We start from the raw sequence: 15,191 nt of genomic DNA on the forward strand, positions 1-15,191 counted from the left end.
TTTTTTTTGTAATTGCCTCGTCTGAACTTGTGAATATTTGTATTGCAGGCAGCCACAATAGCAATAAAACCACCTGATACCCTTTGCCGTGCCCTGTGTCGTGACATGACTTCATCCGGTAGGGACGGAGCCGGGTGTGGGATTCCCGTTAACCGGGGGCGGGGGGTGGGGGGGCCCAGGAGAGCTTTGCTCCGGGGAGGGTGTCCTGTCCCAGGGCACCGGCGCCGCACCACGTACTCCGCTTTTGGCTCCACCTGGCAGCTCCCCTGCCTTTTTCTTTGGTTTTTCTTTCTTATTTTTCTCCTAAAAGCCGCCTGTGACCCGGACATCTTCCAGCGCTCCAAGGTTCCTGCCGCCCCCCCCCCCCCCCCCAACCCCCCTCCGCATCCGCTGCTGCCTCTGCTTGCGTTCACGGTGAGTTGTCCCTGAAAAAAAAGGGGTGAAAATCTGGCTCTGGCTTCCTTTCCAAAAAATGGTGCGGTTGAGGGACTGTGCCTTGGTGCCGGCTGCTGCGCTGCCTGTGCCCCTTTCATGGATTTGAGGATTTTTTGCCCCGTTTAACTCGGTCGGCCTGTATGGTCGTGTGCTGTGACGGTGTTTTGGGAAACGCCTTGTTCAAGTGTGGGTTTGGTGTCTGTTTGGGGGTTTTTAGGGTTTTCAGCAATAACATTCTAAACAAGTCGCCTTGCTCTCCTTTAAACCCAACCCGCCTGTCACTTGTCAAGGTGTTTCTGGACGATTTTGGACATAACTGGTTGCTCACGAGCGCCTGCCGGTGACCTCTGTGGCCTTTGCGGCCGAGAACGGAGCAACTCGTCTCAGGGGTGGCGCCCGCCCATCGATGTGCTCTTCCCATCCGCAGCTCTGCCTCGATCGGCAGCTCGGCGCTCCACCGCCCGCCCTGCCCCCGGCCAGGTCCGGCGCCTTCTGCGCCCGCCGCGTTCCCTCGCCTTTCTGTCCCCCGTCGCCACCCGTACCCGGGGGCGCCGGTGGTGGCGCCAAATTCGAAGGCGGGCGCGAGCGCGACGGTTATTTCTGTTGGGGCGCTTCTCTCCGCTGCTGCCATGGCCACCCCTCCCAAGCGCGGGCGGCTGGAGGGCCGCATCAAGAAGGTCGCCGTGGAGGGCAACATCGGTGAGTGGGGAAGGGCCCTCGGCTGCGGGCACGGGCCTCCCCGCCCCGGGCCCCCTTCTGGCGGGGCTCTGCGGCCGCCGGCACCCGGCTTTCCTCGCCGCCGCCTCCCCGCTTTTCATCAGGGCAGGAGGCGTGAGGCAGCCAGACGGAATGTGTTGTGGAGAGCCTCGAATGAGGAAGGGCTGAGAGACCTGGGGCTGTTCAGCCTGGAGAGGAGAAGGCTGAGAGGGAAACTCATGGATGCTGATCAATACCGGAATGAAGGGTGGAGGGCAAGAGGGATGGGGTCAGGCTCTTCTCAGTGGTGCCCCGTGACAGGGCAAGGGGCACAAACTGGAACACGGGAAGTTCCCTCTCGACCCGAGGGAAAACTTCTTTGCTTTGTGGGTGCCAAAGCACTGGAAGAGGCTGCCCAGAGAGGTGGTGGAGTCTCCGTCTCTGGAGACATTCAAAACCCGCCTGGATGCGTTCCCGTGCAACCTGCTCTGGGTGACCCTGCTCTGGCAGGGGGTTGGACGGGATGATCTCCAGAGGTCCCTGCCAACCCCCACCGTTCTGTGATCCTGTGCATAACTTCAGAAGCTTTACCTTGATACTGGAGGAATTAATGCGATAAAAATGATGAGATTTGGGAGGGGAAAAAAGCTTTCCGTTATGCTTTTTTTTTTATTTGCTCACCTTTTTGCACTGAAGTCCTGGATAAGGCTTCTCCCGCACCTGTCCTGATTGTAACGTAAATGCAGGCTGCTAGGTCAAACTCATGATGTTCAGTACTTCTGCTAATTAACAAGAGAAGCCTGCTTGGCTGCCATAGAGAGCAGGGAAAGTTATGTGCTGTTCATAGTGAAATACTTGTTGGGTTTTTTTTTTTTTTTTTGGCAAGAGGCTGTGCTTAAAATGGAAGATAGGAGTTGCCAGGGTCAGTTTGGCAATACGTACTTTGGTGGTTGGTAGCCAACTCTCAAGTTTAAATATTTCTTTTTAAAATATCCTGAGCTTTTTTTTTTTTTTTTCACTTGGGAGCACATTAACGACTGCTGTGCTGTAGGAAGTAACTGATAATGCATTTTTGTACTGTCATTTGAGAAACCACCACTTCTGCTTTACGTTTCTTTCGTCATCGCTTGCCTTTTTTTTTTTTTCTTTCTAAAATGATTTAGGAAGGCTGCAACTTTGTGCCTGAGACCAGACCGCAAAGTATCTAAAAAAACGTAACGCTTGGTGTTCTAATTGCAAATGTAACTTTCTAGAATTTAGATAATTGATCTGGGCTGCGACTTTTCATCAGTATTGATTTTTGTTAAATTTGGTATTGGTGTTGTGTGGTACAAAGTAAAAAAGAAAAACTCCAGTTGCTCAGTTAATTGATGATCTGTGGTACACAATCGTCTCTGATTCATGCTTGTCGTGAAGTCAAAAGTACCTGGGTGTGGGACACTCGTTTATGGGACTTGAAACCTGAATTGTGTAGTACTTAAATGATGACACTAGGGGTGTTTTTTGACTGCCCTTCTTCCTGAATGCTTCTTCTACAGCCGCAGGGAAATCGACATTTGTGAATATCCTCAAACAAGCCGATGAGGAATGGGAAGTTGTTCCTGAGCCTGTGGCTAGATGGTGCAATGTTCAGCAAAACTTTAAAGAGGATTGCGAGGTATGGCAAAAGAAACTAAGATGAAACTTTTAAAATAAAATAAAAAAACAAACCCCAAAGCAGTCAAATGTTCTTTTAATTTCAGAAGACCTGTATATAGACTAGGTATTTTAGAAAATACATGTGATAGCAATGTTTTCGCTGATTCTTGTCGTAATGTTTGAATTCCTGTTTTCCAGTCTGCTCGGTGTATTATAGAATAAATCTTATTCAATGTCAGGATATAAATTATAACAGCAGTAAAAGCCCGTTCTATTTTACGTGTAAAAGCAAGAGATGGAAAAAAGTTAGGCACAAGTTACTTTGAGTGACTGTGAACTGACTATGGGAGAGCAGAGGGCCGTAAACCAGCACAGTACTGCACACCCGTTTTGTTTCTAGTAAGAATATTGTACAGCATGAACAATAGCCTCTTTTTTCCTTTTTTCCTTCCCTTTTCTGAGGAAAGTTCTTAGCATTAAAGATCCTGATTATTGCTTTTCTTATATAGTTTAATATCAAAAAGTAGACTTTCGCTTTCCCATCTTAAATAAATCTGTTGTCTTCATTACCCTACAGTACCAGGAGAAGGAGGAAAAAAAAAAAAAATTTCAGAAGTCCATTTTTCGGTGCATGCATGCAAAGAGATATGTATTCCTGCTTTCATAGTTGTTGGTTCTTATGAAAGTTTCACCTGAAATACTTCAGTTGGCATAGTACTGTGCTTTTTAATACAAAGTTTTTCAAGGATATTGGAATCTTTTCCAGAGGGTGGTTCTATGCCTTTTGTTCGGTACTGATAAATAAGGGTCTTCTGACTTGGGAAAGGTCACTGTGGCTGCATCTTCTCTGATTGATTACGAAGTAGAGGGGCATACCCTGGCTAGTGGAGCCAGGCCATGTCCCCTGTCCCTAGTGGACTTGTGTCCCGTGCCCGCTAGGATTCTTCCAAGCGGTTTCTAGGCACGGTTTGGGCAGTAGAACAGCCCGAGGACTCTGCCAAAAGTGCACGGCGTGTAGTTATCTCCTTTTGGAGTCTGAGAAAGTTCAGTGCTGTGGGTATTGCTCTTGTGTGCCGCTCGGCCACAGCGTCAGAGCGTGGTGCTGGGCATGTTCGGTTTACTAGCGTAGGTATGGTTGCAGGGAATTAGAGATGAGGATGAACCCTGAAATTCCGTAATCTTAATTGCTATCACCTAGGTGTTGACTTCGATCTCTAGATTTTTGAAAATATGGCAGTATTTGGATTTGGTGTTAATGTAGCAAAAAGATTGGGACAGAAGCAGTCGTCTTTGGTAGGCTGTGTTTTCCAGTAAAACTGAGGTGCTTTAGCGGCTGTCTGGAGGTGTTTGATCTCCCTCGTGGGCTGAGGGAGATCTTTGGCCTGGAGTCTGTTCTGAACCTCCCAGTTCAGAAGATGAGAGCGTAATCATTTCTTCAGATGCTGCATCAGCAGCTGGTAACATAGGAATTGTAATTAATAGATGGAAAAACAAAACGAACCGAACTTTAAACTCGCACTTGTCAGAGTAAAAGGAACACGGATTTTTCTACAATGTTGTTGACTTTTTGCACTGTTAGGATGTTGTTCTTTGATTAAAACTTGTAAATAGTGATCCAAGTCCTTTGGTACTTGAGCATTTTGACATTGCCGATTGCAGAGAGTTGCTTGTTCATCTCGGTGCCACAGGAGGAATAACATTACTGGCATTTATACCTTGTATTACGAATAGGGTTGAGAGGTAAATCATGCAATTGTAAACCTGAAATAAAGGCTGAACAGCTTTAACGTAGTAGAGCAATTCTGTTTTACCTTAATCGTCCATTTCCTCAACTTAAAGGTCACTGTATTTGTTTAAAACCAGGAGCTGACTACATCACAGAAGAGTGGCGGAAACGTGCTTCAGATGATGTATGAGAAACCAGAAAGGTGGTCTTTCACTTTCCAGACATACGCGTGTCTCAGCAGGATCCGGGCTCAGCTCAGATCCCTTGAGGGCAAACTCAAAGAGGCGGAGAATCCTGTGGTCTTCTTCGAGCGATCTGTCTACAGCGACAGGTATGCTGGTCTGAAGTCCTTAAAGGGAGGATCAAGATTCTCCAAAGTAAAAAGCAGAGTGTGAATCAGTTTTTTACCCCCTTTCGACATAATTTTGATACTATTTTTTTTTTCTTTGTCTCATTGGCGTTGACAGCAAAGTAAAATTACTGGTTTGAGAGTTTATAGTTTTGTTGTATAACCTTGATTAACTAGATCGTTCTTTGTGGGTAGGTTTTTTATGATCTATGTATGCGCGTTTCCCCTCAAAGAAATGAGGGGAGTAGGCATCAAGAAGAATCAAGAACAATTTCTTTTTTTGTCACTTAGTTGTGTTTTCTTTTATGTTTCTTGAAAGGGAATATTTCATATTGCTGTACCCTGTGTTTCTGGATTGGAAAGGTTAGATTAGACAACTAAATCCCTTCACGTAATCCTGAGGTGTTCACTGTGTTCTAATATATTGTAAATAAGTGACGGCAGCGTACAAACCAGTGGTGGTTTGTACCCCAGCTGCAAATGTTACTGCTTTTTGTGGACGCTGCTGTGGGCAGCTGCCGTGGCCGTGGTTACAGGATGGGATACCAGCTGTTTAATTCCAGTCCAAGCATACATCGAAGAAATTACAGAGTTACTGTGCTCAGCTTCTTTTCTAGTTACTGTGCAGTACTTGAGGGCAAACAAAGTGATAACTGTGTTCAAGCTGATTTTTGTTTACATAACTATTTTGTGTCTACAGATATATCTTTGCAGCTAATTTATATGAGTCTGATTGCATGAATGAAACGGAATGGACTATTTACCAAGACTGGCATGACTGGATGAATAAGCAGTTTGGTCAAAGCCTAGCGCTGGATGGGATCATTTATCTCAGAGCCACTCCTGAGGTGAGGAAGAAAAATTTATGACCGCACAGAGAACATGTTCTGTGCCTTGCCTGTAAAATTTGATCTTTGTCTATGCTTCTAGGGTATTTTTTTTTTTTTAATGTAGGGTTTAACTATGATTCTAGACTTGTTTTATGATAAAAGAATAATATGCTTGCAGTCAACTCCAGTAAGGTCACCATTGTGTGTCATTGCATACTACTGTATCTTTGTTTCAAGGATTGCTTTGAATGTCTCTGGCAAGGAAACAGTTGAGCAATCTCCTTGAAGTGTAATCTTCTCAAAATCTTGAACGACCCATATCTTTCACCGATTAGAGTTCATTCAGATTGTAGTATTCCCCTGCAGACTATAATACTTGCGTTATGACTAATACAGTCTGGAAATACTTAAACAAAGAATGTTCTTTCAAATGTAGCTTGTGCAAATTATGATGATAATGATTTTCTAATTATAAAACCAGAATATACGATGAGCGAACAAAAAAATACCACTGGAACTAAAAAACAAACATCAAAAAAAACCCAAAAAAGGAAAATTGCTGTGATAGATATAACAATTTATAGTTAATGTTGCAGCTGATTTGGGGTGTGTGTGAAGCGCTTTCAGCTGGAGGAACGGGGCTCAGCCAGATGAATGCACCTACTGTCTGTGAGGCTTTATGACACTGCTTTGATCTTTGGGCATCTAATATTTTCTTAAAAGGGGGGAGAACAACATCATGAATGTATCTTTTGAGTACGAAAGTTAGAGGAACAAGAGAAGAACACAGGAGTTTAGAAGAGCTCTAATTGCGGCAATTAACTTAAAGGTCCCTTCCAACTTTCACGCTTTCAACCTCGTTATTGTTGTAAACAACTGTGTAATGTTACATGCTAGACTTTCTCTCAGGGCTTTTTTTCCCCGGGCTGGCTGTTGAGGGCTTTTTTTTCCCTCTTCAAGTCAATAATGTATATTTAAATTACAAAGTACAACAGCTTTGGTTGCCTTGTTATTGAAGCTTTGGATGTATTCAGGACAGGAACAAATGACTTACTACGTTTGAAAAACGCGTTCCTAAGAGCCAGAAATACATAATGAGAATTTGAAATGCCTGTCTGTAATGTCAAATGGGTATTTCAGTGCTCTTTTCCTGCAATACTCTGGTGCCCCTTCTTTTAATAAAGAACTTATTTAGACCTTTCCTCGTAGTGGAGAAATAACGGGATCCATTTCCTTGGGTCCTTGATTTTGCGGGTGGTCTGTGGGCTCCGTCAGCTGAACATGGCATAGTGTTTCTGCGCTCATAAGGTAGTACGTTGAATATTCATCTTTGGCAACGAGCCGCATCTTGAGCACAGTAGGAAGGGTTGGCAAAAAAAACTTCAACAAACTAAACTTTCTCTGTAGGTCTGCAAAAACAACCAATTTTTAAAATTTATTTTAATATCTTTTGCCTTTAGAAATGCTTAAATAGGATTTACTTGCGTGGAAGAGACGAAGAGCAAGAAATTCCCATTGAATATCTGGAGAAGCTTCACTACAAACATGAAAGCTGGCTTCAGCATAGGACTCTGCGGTAGGTTTTTTTTTTTAAATGGTTACTTAAAGATGGATAAATATTTGCAAGGATGTTCCATAATGCTTTTTCCACCGGTGAAACTACATCTTTTCCTATGATATGTGAAGTTAAACTCCAGGAATATTTCTATCTATACTTCCTTAGCAGTATTGGCTTTACAGCATGTTAATTATTGCTAGGACCTGCAACACGCCTTGAGTTCTCTTCATATAGAGCTCTGAATGGCGCAGGATTCAGCTGCGCTAATGTTAATACACAGCTGAATTTAACTTTAACGGGTGCTGGGGGAACAGAATGTTCAAGAATCAATAACATATCCTAGGAGCCACACTGTAAATTCAAGCTGCTTTATATTCAGAATTCGTGGCTGTAATTTATATATGCAGTTCTTTTCGTGGGATTCGTAATGAAAATGCTGACAAAGACTTGAATGATGTATACTTTTTTCAGCTAGTAATATTTTCTTTGTTCCTACCCCAATACAGAACGCATTTTGAATATCTACAGGAAATACCTATTTTAACGTTAGATGTTAATGAAGACTTCAAAGGCAAAAAGGACAGATATGATCACATGACTGAAAAGGTAAAATTTTACAAGCAGAAGAAACCGATGATTCATTGCCAGCATGTCAAAATGAATTCAGGATACTTCTTGCATCTCCAAGTAGAGCATTCTTTGAAGTCAGACTAGACCTAGAACCTGTAGGACCTGTTTTTTTATGCTATTTCCTACATTAATTTTCCATTAAAAAAGCAAAGGGGCAGGAAATACTCCAGGCTTCTTTGCGAAGACTTTCACTAGTAGCTTTGTTTGCAAATATAATTTCTAATTTAAATAACCCTCAGCTGTTTAAAAGAACTGTTATTTGCTCTGTCCTGCCTCTAACATTGTGCAGGTATCCTAAGAAATGTGGTGGGGGTGGGAGAGGATGAGGGTAGCTGATGAGGGAGAGAGGATGAAGGCTACACAGGTCCCAGTTGGATATCTGGAGTAAAGTCTTCCTTGTATTAGGTGTGAAAGCGTCTAATTGACAGTGCCAGTTAGTCAGTAGAAGAGTTTTGGTTCCAGGTACTGTGAAAATACAGTAGAAAACCAGTACAATGGAAAATCGAAGGATGTTTACTGAATCTGCAGCCGAATTTTGATCCAAAGCAGTGAGCCAATGGCAGACTATTTTAGGTTTGGCAGATATTTCTAGCTAAACTGTATAATCATCTTTCTAAGATATTTTAAGTCGTGGAGTTACGTTCAGATAATGGGCAGTCTTCTAGCCTGCTGCATTACTGCTTATTTTTAGTCTTGTTTATTACATTGACACCATCGTTAAGGTTTTTCCCTTCAGTTGTGTTTATAAAAGCGTTATTCAAACCCCTGCTCAAAAGCAGTGGTCTGAAACTTCAGGGAATGCTTTTCAAATGTAGCTCTTTATTTTGTTCAGGAAGGAATGCTGAATACGTATCTGAAGTATTTTCTAGTTTGATTTGAAGGCATGGAAAAAAAATGTCTATTTGATATGAAAAGAATTCAAGTTGAGGTTTCTATTTGCATTAAGAAGATCTAATCCTTAGCACAAAAAGGTGTAATATATATTTTTAAAGCTAGGCCAAACCATCAGCCTCTTAACCGCTCAGGTGTCTGGGATTTGAATAATGATGAGATGCAGCTGAGGATAACTTGACTTTTATTTGAGTAGTCGCAATGAGTTGCAGACCTTAGCAACGGTATGTGCACATTTTTCCGCTCTTTGGGAATAAACTGTCCTTTGATCTCCACTTATCCACTGAGAAGTAGAAGTGCTCACCTGATTAAAACCAGCTTTCATCATCTTTGCCTCTTTTAAAGCTTGTTAATTGATGGAATGACTGGACATTGCAGCTGCGAGGTGAACGCGCTTCCCATCTGCACCATGAGATAAGGCCAAGCTCAGGCACCTGAATCGGGATTTCAGAGGAGTTTAGTGCCATGTAGCTCTCAGGTTACCTGGGAACAGCCTAAGCCCTGTGTTGGCCTTATTTTTTTGGCGTTTCCTAAGTGGAGTCCCAGAACTGCTACGTTCTTTATGAGGCTATTTGGCCTTTAGTGTACGCTTAGGTCCATCGGGGACCCAAAACCCGTATGCTTCCTTCTCCCCTCTCTTGCGACGCTCGCTTTCAGAGACTCGTCCTGAAACTCTGCCTAGCGTGTAAGTCGTGATAAGGTTCATCATGTAGTATTAATGTTGTGATTTTCTAAAGCAGAGGGTGGCTTTCTCTTGATGCCTTTCAAGTCGGAGTATCGGCACAGTTATGCGTTCCCTTCTCTACGCAAAGGGATTTCACCTCTTTTATTTTCCACCTCCTCGAGCCCTGAACTAGGAAGGGTCACAGCTGGAGAATGCGATCCAAGGTCTGTTTCCGTTTCACAGCGAGAATTTGGATAAAATGTTTACAGATGGCTCTGTGTATGAGAGCCTCTGCCAAAAGAATAATACCATGTTCTCCAGCAAATTGTTGATTCCTCTCTATGCAGTAGGCCAGCTTGAGTGGGCAGAGAGGAAAACGCTCCCAGTTGAGGCCGTATCACAGCGTAGTCGCTAGAACGCTCTTGAAACAGAGATAGAAGTCGTGTGCCTAGGCCCTGGATTCCTTCTGTCTTGTATCTGCTGGGTGGTTGTATTTTAAAAAAGGTGGCGTGGCCCTTGCTGCCACCTCTTCCTATCCCTGTGCTTTAAAGGGAGGGAGTAATTACGCTTTTCCTTTTGGGGAGGGGGAGTGGAGGGGACACAACAAAAAGACATGCCTACCTGTGGCAAGAAGCGCCTCCTCAGCACGTTGTCTTCCTGCGACCTGTGGTACTGACCTGAATTTAAGGTGTTCTCTTAAGTGACCACGCTTCGAAGCGTAATGCTATCCCGCTGCCGGGCACGCTGCCTGGTTTGGGTCCGGTTCTCGTGGATTATTTGAGGCGCTGTCCTGGGTCTTGGTGCTCTCTGTAGGATCGTGGATTTCCAACTCGGGGTTCCAGATAACATTCTGTGGGCCAGAAGATCACTATTAGTTTTTAGGTAGCTGTAGCCATTTGAGTGGCTCTTCAAATATTGGAAATGGAGTTTGACAGCAGCTGAACTATTTATGGCATTGTTCTACGGGATCAGATTTTGTTCAAGTGCTATGGTTTTGCTAGGTATTGTTCTATTATGTATTTGCCAACCTCAAATTCCAAGGAACGTGCCAATTAGATGCACTGGGTGGTTCATTGTCATTAAACATGAACGCTGTTCTGGTAGTGGGTGTGACGTGGTGTTTTCCAAATGAGGTGGTCATTATCTTCCTCGTGTTTAGGTGAGACCTGCTTTTAAGATAATTCTTTGGCGATGTAGGGCTGTAGTTTAGGACCACAGGAGGAACAAGCATCATTCCAATGCGTCTCTCTCCGCACCTGCTAAATTACAGGTACCGTGGCTGAAAAAGATCTTGGTGGACAAGAAATGGCATAGTCAAGCCTAAGATTATCCTTCCCAGTTCCTGTAGGCTGTAGTAAAGCATAACGCAAAGGAGAGGTAAATGTAGTTGCTGTATTTTTCTGTTGATAAATACTTAGTTTGATTGACAATATTTATTTCTTTTTGCAGGTCAAAGAATTTTTGAGCACGTTATAATCCTCTTTGAAGCGCGGGGCTGAGTCAAACTGTTCCAAACATCTGTGCGATCAAAGTCTGAAGTACAGCGTCTGCTTTTATAGAAGGCCTCTGGAGAGGCAGGACTCAATCCTGTTGGTGTAATTGTGAGGAACAAACAAACTTTGTGAATAGGGAAATGACTAAATAAATCAGTAGGTCTGTTCAGTATTATATTAACACACACAAATTCAGAAGATACGAGAATTCTGAGAGTTCCCAAATGTTGCGCCTGTTTCTAATCAGACCGATAAGTTTTTCTGGAGTATTTTATCGTATTTTTTTAAATTTATTTTGTGCCCAGTAGCTATTGAATTTTCAAGAAGGTTGTGGATTTTTTTCTTTAGTGGAATTGGTTTGTAATGAATGTCTCATTGTTCTGAGGAAGAAAAAAGTAAACCCCATTTTTGCTGGTGAGAGCATTTTAACATAACCTGGAGTTTTATATTGTAAAGTATAAAAAAAAATGTCGTCTGACAATTCTGGTAGATGAAGTTCTTCACACGATACACTGAATTAAAAGAAATCCAAATATGACTGAAATTTTGTAGATATCAAATTAGTTTTTATATCTGTTTTCACTGCGCACTGCATGCTAGCATGTTAAGAGGCTTTCTATTCTCTAGCATGTTTGTTTGGTGTTTTTTTTTAAGGTCTTAATAAAACAGACCTGGGTTTGGTTGTTGGTAAGTCCTCTTTTCCTGTGGAGGAGTATGTTTGCTTGACGGGTACCGTAAAAGGAAGAAGAAAATTTTGCAAATGGCCTCTCTCTGTAAATGACGTGTTTCTAAACCTTTCCTTAATCACATTTGGGATGCCAGAGGTGGCTTCCTGCTTTCGTTCCAGCTTCTCCATTTGCTCGCTGGGCCTTCTGGGTGCTTATACAAGATACTGCAATATTTGAAGCGGGCTGTCCGTTCTCATCTTCTTGTAGTAAGAAGGGGGAGACCTTTGTGGAGTAGCTGCTGTTTCAGTGTGTGTTGTTTTGTTAACTGAGCCACTTCTGTTTCAGGTGCAGAAAATCTGAACTACGCAGGGTACACATCTCAAGTACTGTGTTTTATGAGCTGCTTTGTTCTGCTTTAAACATTTCTGACCGATTGCACAGTTGGCTTTTGAACGCAGCATTTTACTGAAGAGCGTTTTATTGTCTACCACGGTGCCTGCTAATTTGAGATGAAATGTCGTCTTTTGTGGTGGGAATTGTGCTGGCGTTCTCTAACCGTTGACTGAAAAATAAAAGTGGTTGGAAAGCCTTTTTGAATGCTTGGTAGCGTCGGCTCCCTTGTCTCGTGAAAGAAATAACGTTGTAGATTGCTGGTACGTAATACCAGAGATCGCTGGTTCGTAACACTAGTACGATGGATGAATTTTAGATTATATATTCTCAGCGTATTTGGTGCATGAGTTTTCTAAGATTTCTGAAACACTGTGACTGGCTTCAGATTGTTTTTACGTATGGGAAATGATCTTATGGAATAGAAACAGGATTATATAAAATGTATCATACAATTTACTGATCAGTACGAGTGTTTTGTATAGTATTTATGTTATAGCGGAATGTAGCAATAGTACGGTAGAAGATCTTGGTTTGGACTTCAAGGTTGTCTAGTAAAAGGAAAGACTTTTAAGATCTTTGCTCCAGAAATCAAGTGAGGTGGAACGGATGAAGATTCAGTTCAGATTTACTTGAAACACATAGTAGAAGCCTTTAAAACATTCTTGGCAACAGTCAGAACAGTAACAACTTATTTTGACTAACAGTGCAATTATTCCTACAGTTGCAGCTGTCAAAATTGTGGATTTAATTACAGGAATTGGAATGACAGTGCTCATTGCAAGCAGTAAACAAGCCTGAGTTCTAATAAAGACTTCTTTTTTCAACCCATCACAGAGCACACAGAAATTCTGTGGCAGGTTATCTGCAGCCCGTTCCAGAAAGCTTTACAAAATCTCTTGACTGCCAAGTTTGGGTTTGAAGGAGCAAAGTCGTGCCCAATTATTAGCAAGTTTTTAATTGCTGTGGAGAGAAAACAACAACACAACCAAAACGCACACCCCAGCCGCCCCCTAGCTTCTCAGGGATTTGGAACTGGCTGGGCTGAAGTGCACGAAGCTGCAGTGATGAGTATGTAGGACAGATGGAGCAGAAAGAGAAGCGGGGATGTCCTGAGACTCTTCTGCCTGTGCCTCCGCTTAGACCGCACATCTCTAACAGTACCTCGGACTTCCACGTTTGTCAGTATTCTTTTCCTTAAATCTTTCTAAGATTTAAAAAAACAGGAATGGTGTTGGTTTTTTGCCTATTAGACATATGGAGGGGTTTTGAACTGATACTTCCTCTTTGGCGATGGTATATTTTCAGCTTTTGAGTGGTGTGTCCCTTTCTCTCCCCTTGGGTAAGAGGTGCTTTGATGGAACTGGCTAGAAAGGCTTGCTTGTTTTAATCGAGTGTCGTCACGATCGGGATGCGGGTTCTGTTAAGTTTTTTCCAGCTAGGCTACAGGTTCAAATATTGATTGGTAGCGTTTGAATTGCTGTGCAAGTGTACGTGTGAGCAACGGACATAATACTGCCTCATTTTACTTTCAGTCCTTGTTGTTGTTTTCTGCATAGTGGATTTTAAGTTCTATTAATGCTTCTTAGAGCAGCAACTGATTTTGTATGTAGAACTTCATTTTGTATAATTTTGTGCCAGTTGCTTATTCCCGCTGTTTTCTGTTTATTTAAGCAGACTTCATAATAATGGCTGTAGATAGAAAATGTGATTAGTGTCGAGATTACTCTGTTCCTTTCCCAGTAATTAAAGACCTCAGGAATCTATTTGTGAAATAAAAATGATGCAAGAGAAATTCACCATAAACTGTTAAGTATAGACTGGGGAAGAACATATGTAGTAATAATTAAGTTATATCTTAGGGAAAAACAGCGTGCGATTGCTATTGCCAAGAGGTTTCAGCACAGCGAGGTGTAGGGACTCCAAGGTTGTTTTCCCAGCTCCCGTTTAGACTCGTTGCGTGATGGTGAGTAAATCAGTCTTTGCCTCTCAGTCTTTTCATCTTTAAAATATTGATAGCACCCCGTGTCTTCAGAAGGCTGGGAGCATTAGTTAGTTAAGATTGATGTGCTGTTTTGTAGGTCTGAAGTGCTCTATTAAATAATTGAGAATGAAGGCAGCCCTGGTTCGAGATTTTCCACTGGGATAATTTGATGTCCTCCTGAAAGGGGCCGCTGGCCCAGATTCACAGCCGATAGAAATTAGTTATTTGTTTTAAAAGATATTAAAAGCCATCAGCGCAACGTCAATTATGTTAAAGTTAGTTCACGGAAAAACGTGGCCACGGAAAACTGTCACCGCTCGTGAGGAAAGGAAACTTATGACAAGTTTAATCTTGAAATAAAAACTGATGGGGAGAAGTGTGCTGTGGTCGCTGCAGTTTGTGGCAGCGGCGAAGCTGCGAGCGGGATCTGCCACACGAGGTCATCGTGTCCTCGCGTCTCGCTGAGCTGGCTGCGAGGAGGGCATTAGTGTTTTAACAGTGAATGGCTTTGGGAAAGGGAAGGGAGGAAGAGGTCACTTCCTCGCTTTGCCAGAGCAAAAACATTAAACTGATTAGTGACTACTCTACTGAATGAGCTAAATCTCGAGCTGGAGGAGGGGGGGAGTAAAGCAAGCGCTGCTGGATTGAGTGAAAGGCTAGAAAAGACTGAGTTAACGGGAGGGGTTTTGACACCAGAAGGTCTTCCGTGCAGCCACCAGCTGTTTCTGTTCTGTGAGTGAATATTAGCGCATGGATAACACTAATCCTGGTGTGCCTGAGCGGTAACAAGTCTTCCAGCGCTGAGCCACCAGGCCCGAATGCAGACAGTGAGCGGTACTAACGCTGGCAGCGCGCTGGGAAAATAAAGCAATCATGAATTCTACTAACTGAAGCCACGCACAGTACTTAGCGTGCCAAATATAAGCCTGAACTCTGTATGGCTCCTCTGAAATTCTGATTGAAATCCAGTAGTGATGAGGAGCGTGGATTCCATACTGGGAGTAAGTGGTGAAGTGGTTTATTGTACCTTACGTTGGTATTGGGTGTAAAATCAATGTCATGTGCAGAGCCTAAAAGTCTAGGCTGTTATGTGTTGGTGACTTGTTCTTCACTCTAGCTTTCAATCCTTGGGTACAAATAATATGACAGCGGTGTAAATAAGACTATAGCGTGGGTGTTAAATTAGAATATAGGCTATTGCCCATTTCTTGGATTTCTGCTGACTGACTTCCCAGTGTC

At 42.9% G+C, this 15,191-nt stretch overlaps 1 protein-coding gene across 2 annotated transcripts; it reads left to right on the forward strand.

Moving 5' to 3' along the window:
- Nucleotides 1–50: 50 nt before the first annotated feature.
- Nucleotides 51–12,175, forward strand: DCK (deoxycytidine kinase). 2 transcript variants are annotated; one of them, XM_074588729.1, is made up of 7 exons: nt 51–118; nt 2,670–2,788; nt 4,633–4,826; nt 5,545–5,692; nt 7,135–7,250; nt 7,739–7,838; nt 10,867–12,175. In XM_074588729.1, the coding sequence occupies exons 1-7, from the start codon at nt 106–108 to the stop codon at nt 10,891–10,893; spliced, it is 717 nt and encodes a 238-aa protein (XP_074444830.1). In that variant the 5' UTR covers nt 51–105; the 3' UTR covers nt 10,894–12,175. The 2 variants fall into 2 exon arrangements, with proteins under 2 accessions (XP_074444830.1, XP_074444829.1); XM_074588728.1 differs by lacking the exon at nt 51–118 and adding an exon at nt 643–1,134.
- Nucleotides 12,176–15,191: the final 3,016 nt, after the last annotated feature.

The sequence above is a fragment of the Larus michahellis genome, chromosome 5, assembly GCF_964199755.1.
Source record: "Larus michahellis chromosome 5, bLarMic1.1, whole genome shotgun sequence".
Taxonomy (NCBI): domain Eukaryota; kingdom Metazoa; phylum Chordata; class Aves; order Charadriiformes; family Laridae; genus Larus; species Larus michahellis.

Excerpts from the sequence above, each read along its gene's own strand:
- DCK (XM_074588728.1), top strand. The coding sequence starts at position 1,065 with ATGGCCACCCCTCCCAAGCGCGGGCGGCTGGAGGGCCGCATCAAGAAG. Across the intron at positions 1,135-2,669 it reads CGCCGTGGAGGGCAACATCG|CCGCAGGGAAATCGACATTT; the intron begins GTGAGTGGGGAA and ends CTTCTTCTACAG. Across the intron at positions 7,251-7,738 it reads CTTCAGCATAGGACTCTGCG|AACGCATTTTGAATATCTAC; the intron begins GTAGGTTTTTTT and ends ACCCCAATACAG.